This window comes from Fulmarus glacialis, unplaced genomic scaffold (genome assembly GCF_000690835.1).
Source record: "Fulmarus glacialis isolate BGI_N327 unplaced genomic scaffold, ASM69083v1 scaffold38265, whole genome shotgun sequence".
NCBI classification, from domain to species: domain Eukaryota; kingdom Metazoa; phylum Chordata; class Aves; order Procellariiformes; family Procellariidae; genus Fulmarus; species Fulmarus glacialis.
This window is the reverse complement of record NW_009214313.1, coordinates 1-8,999: the sequence shown is the minus strand read 5'-3', so window position 1 is coordinate 8,999 and position 8,999 is coordinate 1. Positions and strand designations below refer to the sequence as shown.

The 8,999-nt window shown below is 40.2% G+C and overlaps 1 protein-coding gene across 1 annotated transcript in view; it reads right to left on the bottom strand.

Annotated features, from left to right (window-relative positions):
* Positions 1–8,415, bottom strand: part of LOC104077327 (acyl-coenzyme A synthetase ACSM4, mitochondrial-like) — a gene marked incomplete at its 5' end in the record, with an annotated part of 8,771 nt that extends 356 nt beyond the window's left edge. Inside the window, 10 exons of the mRNA XM_009578514.1 lie at positions 353–472; positions 1,125–1,224; positions 1,333–1,460; positions 2,947–3,048; positions 3,198–3,278; positions 4,033–4,156; positions 5,204–5,283; positions 6,171–6,327; positions 7,205–7,348; positions 8,208–8,415. Coding sequence (XP_009576809.1) covers positions 353–472; positions 1,125–1,224; positions 1,333–1,460; positions 2,947–3,048; positions 3,198–3,278; positions 4,033–4,156; positions 5,204–5,283; positions 6,171–6,327; positions 7,205–7,348; positions 8,208–8,415 — 1,244 coding nt within the window. The remainder of the gene's footprint in view (positions 1–352; positions 473–1,124; positions 1,225–1,332; positions 1,461–2,946; positions 3,049–3,197; positions 3,279–4,032; positions 4,157–5,203; positions 5,284–6,170; positions 6,328–7,204; positions 7,349–8,207) is intronic.
* Positions 8,416–8,999: the final 584 nt, after the last annotated feature.

Genomic DNA, 8,999 nt, shown 5'->3' with positions numbered 1-8,999 from the left:
CAGGAATTTCCCCTTTGCTTTGGCTGAGAGTCTGAACTCAAGGGAGGAATTGGTAAGAGCTGAATGCTGTGCCCATTTGAGTTGCTGTGAAAACCCTAGTATTTCATGAAAGGAAGACTGGACCCTGACAAAGATAAGTTACATTACCATTTGCTCCCTTTGGGTCCTTTCTAGCACATACGGTGAATCCAAGGCTACAGCTGCAACAGACCCTGTAATTTACTTTTATTTTATTTTATTTAACTATGGTTGGAGTGTTTGTCAGAATGCAGTTGAAAAGAAGTCGAGACAGGACAAAAACTGTTCAATTTTTGATACAATTAGAAGACCTGTCTTTTTGCGGTGTACTTACCTTCCTTGGATACTTGTAAGGTGCAGTCACCTTCTTGACATGTTCCTGAAGCTCATGAGTTAATTTTTCTGGACAGTGTGATACAAAAGCAGGAGCTAAAACAATGAAGGCTTTGACTACCTGTGCCACAAAAGTTAAGGGACTCCATTAACTCCAGACATGGGAATAAAGGGATACATTTGTTGCCAAAACTGAGTATCAAAATTCAGAAATGCAAAAATTTGAGTTTTTTTCTTCAATTTCCCTTTTCATTGGCTGTTTATTACAGAATGCAATGTTATGAAGGACATATTCTGCAGCACAGGATTTTTTGCTAATTTTCCACTTTTTTTTCTTAACTTTATACACTACTGAAGTTTCAAAAAGTTGTAGAATAGAAAAAAAGACAGCTGAAAATCTCACCCTGGGGCTCAAAGAAATGTTGCAAAGTTGAAAAATATAAAAAGAAAAATTAAACATTCTGGATATCATTGCCACCATGTGCTTGATGACAAAAAGAGAAATAATGCACATTCTATTTCTTAGACAAAAAGATGCCACAGTAAGTCTGAAGAGCCAAACTTTTTTTCCACATCAAACCCTGCAAACAGGGAAATAATTCTGAAATTCTAAGATCTGTTAAGGCATGGTTTTAAAATATTTTTAACCCATTTTAATTTCAAAAATCTGCAACATATTTAATTCCAAGGAAGGCTAGTACATATAGGGAACTTGATGCTTACAATAAAGTGCATTTCTTTCTATATCTTTTTTTTTTTTTTTTTCTTTTTACCTCCCCTCGAATTGGATCAGGACTGCTGACAACAGCTGACTCTGAGACTGCAGGGTGTTGTATTAATGCACTTTCAACTTCAAATGGGCCAATACGATACCTAGGAGAAAATGCAGATATGACAGCCGTAGCAAGCTAGCCATTCAGTTGGTCTTTCCAGATTGAATTTTAACAGGCAACTGAGCAAATCTAAAAGCAACTGACTTACCCAGAAGAATTAATTATATCGTCAGCTCTTCCAACAAACCAGACATATCCTTCTTCATCCATAATCCCTCTGTCCCCAGTGACATAAAAATTTCCACACAGAGAGGCAGCAGTTTTCTCTGGATTATCCTGAAAACAATCAAACATTTCAAAAAACGTATCCAATTGTTAGTGAAATGTAATGCATTTACTTTGCAGTGGTGTTAAAAACGATCAAGACAATTTGTTAAGTTGTTCTCAAAATGAGTATGTTCAATACTATTTTATGTCTTCAATTAAAAAAAACAGAGCTGCATTAATTAGCAGTTTTGTAGTGGAACTATGTGAGAGGTGGAAAAGAGCATTTGTGTGTATATGTATTCATGTTCTAGGGAAAAAAGGTCGCGCTCTATCGAAATGCCCATCCATCACAGAAAACTACTAAAATGTATAACCCACTCTCTTCAGGGAAATGACTTATCATTGCAGGGGGTTGCCACAGTAACTTCCTGTCGGTGGAAACTTTTTACCCCTAACCTTCAAGATCAACATACAAATGAGGTGACCTACAGGAAAAACTTCACTATCTACATTGATCTATTGGGTCTAGATTACACAGGAAAAACATCTTGACAACAGAAGACATAATGAAAAATCGAAGTAATAGTACTGAACCGAAAGAAGTTTTTTATCACGTAATGAGCAATTACTTTGTGCAAGTTGTTGTTTGAGGATGCTACAAATATCCAAATAATACAGGGGTTCAGAAGAGGATTAAACACATAGATAGATTCCCTGAAGCTTATTCAACATGATAATTCAAATGCAGTGGAGAATATCTTTGGAGAATATCTTTATATTTGCCTGATTTTAGTGTTTTACAGCCCAGCACCACCACAGACGAAATACTAGCTTAGATGGACCTTTGACCTGAACCAAAATGGCCATTCTTCTGACACATTTTTTTAAGCCTGTTCTGCTTTCAGTGGGTAGAGCATTCCCATTCGAATAGTGATGTTAGATGACGTACGCCACTTCCACAAAGCCATATGATCATCTACACTTGAGGGTTTTGTGCTGTAGCTTGTCTTTGTGCTGTTCATTTTGTGCACATCGTCTGTGTCACAGGCAACTGTACAAAGGGTTTCTCTGACACCAGAGATACGTGCATGCTGGAATGTGTAACTTCTAAAGATTTAAAAGATCAACCTGTGGGTACCTCTGACAGTGGTATGAGGGAATAAGGTACTTGTGCTTTTTGGAAAGCCTCCCTGAGCTTCCGACATATTACAGTAGCCTTTATGGGCTTCCTTCACTAATCCTTAACCAAGGATAGGAGTGGAATGGAAGGGAAAGGAGTGATGCACTGAACATGAAGCCCATGCCAACTGCCAGGTACAGGTCTGAAACAAGGTACCCCCTCGTTCATGTTGCATCTTGAAGTTATACTCTGCCAGTCAGTCTGTTCCTGGAATAGCAGAACAATGTACTGATCAGGCTCAAAGCCCTCAAGCAACCTAGTGAGACCTTGTGAAGATGCTGGATGAAATTCTGCTCCTTGGGTAAGTCAACAGAACTTTGCCCTGGGTCTTTCTCGAGCTTCTCAGCAGGCACAGACAGACCAACTCAGACTTACAAAGTACTCGGAGAACAGACAGAATGGTCGTGTCGGTTGAACTCGGACAGCAATGTTGCCTTCTTTTCCTGCAGGCAGAATAGCCCCATGGTCATCTATGATCTGCAGAAAGGACATATCATTATTGCTTTGATTAGCTCAGTGAAATATCTGTCATAGCACAGTGCAGGACAGAGAAGGGACATGGACAGCATTCCCTTACTCTTGTACCCACAACTGCAGCTGAGCTCAGATGTGACATATCAACATACCTGCACATCATAAGGGGGAACAGCTTTTCCCAAAGAGCCAGGTTTAATTTCCATTCCCTTCATGTTGGCACATATTGTCACCTGCATAATAGATTTTTTTTTTTTAAATTTGTGCAACATCTTGTAGACTTTATTATTGTTTGCATTAGGCATGACACCTCTTCATGACTTTGTCGTGACAAGGGCTCAATCAGGACTAAAGCACTGTGGTTCTCCAGCACATCAAGGAGGGGTTGAGAGGTATTTCAGGTCAGCCCTGTGGAATGAGATTGTCTGTGCTCAGTCTGAGCCAGTGGGTTCTTCCACAAACACTTAAATTTGCAAGACAGCAGATGTGAAATTATTACAGATCTTATTTCAATAATGGGACAATTAATTTGGGGCCATATCAAGGGTAAGAGGAGAGAATGCCTGAAATCTGACTCTTAATAGCGTTGTTAACGTTCGCTTACAGAGAAGTCTGGGATGTGAACTGATTTAATATTTTCATTAAAACCTCGGACAGGCGAAATTGATACCCAGAGCAAATTATTTTTTTTTTAGTTTTGCCTTTTAAGTAAAGATGATGAAGTGATCTACTACAGTTATTTGGTCTGAGGTAATTTCTGGCATGGTTTTTGCTGGGGGCTGAACTCTGTAGCCATAGTATTTCCTATAAACATTAAAATATGCAGCTAGTTGATTTTGGAACTATATAGTCTTAATTATATATAGCCTCTTTTTAAAAAAGTTCATTTAAATGATTCTCACCTTTTCCATTGATTTATCAAGCACATTGTGCCTCTGGTATTGTTACCTTTGAAAGGGCATACTGCAAGAATTAATGCAAACGTACTGTCTCAGTCTGGCCATAACCTTCATAGATATCCAGCCCTGTCTGGATTTTCCACTTTGCCATCACTTCAGGATTGAGCGGTTCCCCTCCAGATAGACAGTGTTTCAGACTCATGAACTTGTAGCTTGAGAAGAATAGCAAATTAAGTAATTTTCTTAACTTCTGAAAAGCGCAGTGAATGGTCTTAACCGAGCAGCCTCCCTCAACTTTCAAAGTAAGTACGCCTAAAACTTCACAAGCTACTTTGGAAATGACAATAATCATCCTGTTACACAATCCTGGATTGGACTGCTAGATTATGTTACCACTGAGGATAATGGGGTTTATCTCTGTATCACTGGAAGTAGGTTTTTTTGCTGGAAAAAGAGTGAGCAAAGGTGTTTTCTTGGAAGAGCTGACAAGAAAGGAGAAATCTGAACAAGCGCATCAGATGTTTGTGGAAAGCTGAGTTAGTGCTGACATCCAAGATCAAATAAGACCCTGAGAATTTTCTATAGCAAAATGAAGGCTGAAGAGGAACACAGAGCCTGAGCTCTCTGCTAAACCAGGGTTGGCTTTTGTCAGGATGAAAGACCTATGTGAGAAGAATAAGTACCTTACTGAAGATGTGAAAACTCCTTAAAAATCACACTGCCTACTTGTCATAAGCTGAGTATTTTAGTGTAACAAACTGGTGGGAACAGCTGCCAAATAACTCTCACCATGTGAAAGTCCTCTAACTGTTCACTTCATTCTCAAGTATATGGGAACAACTCCACTATACTCCAGTAATTCCAGTGCTGCCTGAAACGTTGACTTAATTAACTGTGGACCATAAGTGCAGAGGAAGTGACAACTTAAAAAAAATCCCACTTGTTTCCTCTGTGCTGTCTTTTCACAGATCCATTCCTGGAGCCTGAATGGCCTAAGGTGTGACTAGTTATTCTCATATTTCAGAACACAGCTTTCTTTTCTGAGAGCAAATTTTTCCAGTGGGCATGGTGGTATTGAGTTGATGGTTGGACTCGATGATCTTAGAGGTCTTTTCCAACCTTAACGATTCTATGATTCTAATTAGATTTTCTTTAACCGAAAAAAATTAAGCAACATAAGGAACTAAACAGCCAGAGCTGTCACAGCATTATATCCCAGCGTCTCTCTGCTACCCCTGCAACAGACAGATGTGCAGTACCTGCTCAAATCATGTCGGACCAGCATGCGGTAGGCAGTGGGAGCACTGCAAAAGGCAGTGATGAGGTATCTTGAGAGAGTCTAGAAAAATAGAAAGTTACTTCGTTGAAAAGAAAATGTAATGGTGGGTCTGACCTTGTAAACGTGCAGGTGATTAACACAAGTTATGTGCTCAAATGTCTGCAAAATGAAAACCATAAAAATGCAACATACATTCAACACAGAGAATGATTATGGATTACTGACTATGAATCCTGAGTACAGAGTGGCTGTGCCAGTCAGGCCCACTGCTGTAGAAAACATAGCACTTTCTGTGCAACAAAAGTCACTCATGTAAATGAATGACCACTGAAAGTAGAGTTCCAATTATGATTGTTTTCTGCTTCCCAAGACGATGTGTCCCAGGCTCAAGGCTAAGTGACAATAGTGAACTAGACCAAAGCTTTTCCAATTTTATTCTTGGGGAAGTCTGGGTCTCCTCTCCACACAAGAAGCCAATGTTGAGGAGAATAGGCCAGCTGACTGTTTTTGTGAAATGGCAGAGAGGAGGAATAGGCATTCTGGCAACTCATTGAAAATTCAGGATAACAGGGCCCTGATTCAGGTCTATGCCATACTCTGATTACTGGCCTACGCTCACCCTGAGCCCAAAGTATCCAGAAGTCCATACCTGAAGTGAGCTTTAGGCTAAGTATGGGACAAGACAGCAGTGATCCTGAGCTCTTTTTATCCTGCATCTTTCACCACATCTCCTTTACACTGTAGCCGTGTCACATGGCCTAACCAGGAGGGAAAACACTTGTTCCTCTAGCTTACTGGGCACCAAAGAGAGGGATGATTGCTTGGGATGTGGGATGTATCATCCCTGCTGCTACAGAGCAGTGGGTACCTATGCACTGGAGCCCAGTTTGTTTGCTTCATTTAGGCAAAATGGAAATAAAACTCACAGTATAAAATGTTACACTTACCTCTGCAATAATGGCTGGGTTAAACTGTGGCATATTGTGTACAAAGACACATGATCCACAGATCCATGGTGCAAAAACGCTGCTCCAAGCTGACTTTACCCAACCAGTATCAGAGGTATTCCACATTATATCTGAAGAAGTCAAGTTCATCCAGTACCTGATGATAAAGCAGAGATGAAAAAAATGCTTCATACAGTATGAGAGATTCAGGCACAGGTCACAGCATAATTAAAGGAAAGGGCAGGAGGCTTCCATTAGAAGATACAGTGTCAGCAAGAGGGGCTCTTTAGAGAGTTTGTAAGAGTTGAAGAGAATCTTAAACATTCTCTTTATTTCCCTTCATTCCCTCCTGTTTAACATTTCCAGCATTTGCTTTTCTCTTGAACAGTGCAAAACATCCTTGACTTGAGTTGCAGAATCTGGATCTAGATCAAAATCGAACAGATCATTTGGACTAGGCTTTCCCCACCTTGTGGATTAGAGACATCAGCTAAATCACAGCTTCTCTAGGAAACTAACCAAATTACTTCTACGGGCACTATGCCACCAACTTCCAACTCAGAATGTATTGGGAAATGTATCCTTTGATTTTCATTCAAATTTCTCACTCCTTGGGAAGCATAAATAAAAGAAAGATGTTCAATGAAAGCAAATCAGCGCCAAGCCACCGATTCAAACTGAACCGTAACTTTTAAAGTATAATGCTATGGTCCAAAGCTGCTTTGGTTCTCAAGGAAGGTTTACATAATACTAAAGCACTTGCCTTTATCTGGTTTTGCTATAAGGATGCTATCCTTATTGCTACTCTGCAGTCAGCCCTCTGAGCAACAGGATACTGTGTTTGATGATCTCAACTGAATCTTCAAGAAACTTTTAATAACGAGGGTTTCGCCGTGAGAGGGGAAAGGTGAGGAAGAAGCAAGGTCCTACACTCATGAAATGCCTACATTTACTGGAGGTTTTATGGTCACATTTTCAATTTCATTGTGATCATGTCACTTAATCAGGACACTGGGAGGAACTGCAAGGTATACCTGCCACTGGTTGCAAATCCGATGCCATAACTGCTGTGGGACTGCACCACCATTTTTGGAGAGCCTGTACTTCCACTAGTAAAATAGATCAGCATTGGGTCTTGACTCCTTGTCTTGACACATTTATGGTCAGCAGATGTCACCCTTCAGAAGAAATAGTATATGACAGTTACTACATTTCACAAACGAAGCAGTATTTTTCAAGGTTTAGCAGATAAACAGGAAAATGGCCCAAAACGATATGATCTCACTAAATAAATAGTTGCATCACATACCAAAGGTAAGAGTTAGCGAGCACATTTTGCTAGTCATAAGTGTGCTTTGTATGCCATAACTTTCAAGATGTGAGCACCTACAGCATATTCCAGTGACTTTGTCTACAACTATTTGGCAAGGGCACTCAAGGTGCTTGTTACAGAACAGCAGGTAGATGCAAAACCAACTTCTGCCTCAACACATACCGACTCCCCAGTCTGAAGTCAGTGGGGGCCCATATGCAGGCTATTATGCCAGGTGAGGTGGTCTTAGACATGTGTTATACCATTTATATTCAAGAGACTGATGAACAATTCAGATTGTCTGGGCTACCAAGATATTCAAGGGAAGAAATAACTGATGCCATGTTAGCTGAGCACTGAGAGTTGGCAATGGGTATCTTCTCATTGAATTCAAGAGCCATTAGGCTGCGCTTTAGAAGACAAGCACAAAACAACTGCAAGATTAGTACACTGTGTGCTTGTCTTGTGATCACAGTAGAAGCAGAGAGCTTTTAAAAGCTGGCAGGCTGCTAAGTAAGGAGAAGCTGAAAGACCTGAATACAGCTCCCAAAAAGTGTGTTGGAGGGATTTGTACTTAATGCAGTGATTACAGTGAGTTGGCAGAGGGATGCAAAAATGTGACTCATTTGTATTTTGGAAATTAATCCCAAAACTCAGCAATGTCACTTGACTGATACAGCTTCCTTCACCACACAGGGATGATGGTAAAACAGCTGGATACTCACGCAAAGAGTTCTTTGAGGTTCAGCCACCCATCTCTGCTCCCTTTGGCTACAATTAGTTTGCTTTTCAGAAACTGGCAGTCAGGCATGACAGATTCCACTGCAGGTGCCAGTGTATCATTGGTAATGATACACTTGGCCTTCGAAGCCTGGAGTCGGTATAAGATGTCTTTGGCTGTTAATTGGGATGTTCCTGGAATAAAGACAATTCCTGGAAAAAAGCAACAAGCAATTTAGAAAATTGACCATTTCTCTTTATTATGTTCACAGGACATGACCGCAGCCACAGAAAAGCTGAACTACTTGCCAAAAACTTACTATTTGAGAAACAGGAGTGAAGTATAACTCATGTTCGAAGGCAGAGCTTGGGTGATTTGTGGCCTAGGAATGACCTGGGATCATCTGGCTCTGAAAGACCTCCAAACCCTGCCACACTGATGTTGAGTTTTGTGTCATCCATATTAAAGGTATCTATCATGAGTAAGATCTAGATTTAAAGTGGTTTTGAGCACTTCCTTCATGATTCATAACTCAGGAAGGAAGCGTTGAGATTATCATCCCCTTAAGTATATGAATAAGGCCAGCATTTGGGTTATGTTTACATCTGGAATAAAGCCATTATTCATTTCAATAAGGAATTAATACCTCTGACATGGGATAAATAGATTGAGGTCAGATAGCTTACATACATTGCTCAGTCAACATATCCCTCAAGCCTGGATTCATTTTGTAATGTGAACAAGCCTAAGTTTGGATACTGAGTACAATGTGACTGAAATCACATTTTCGGGGGGG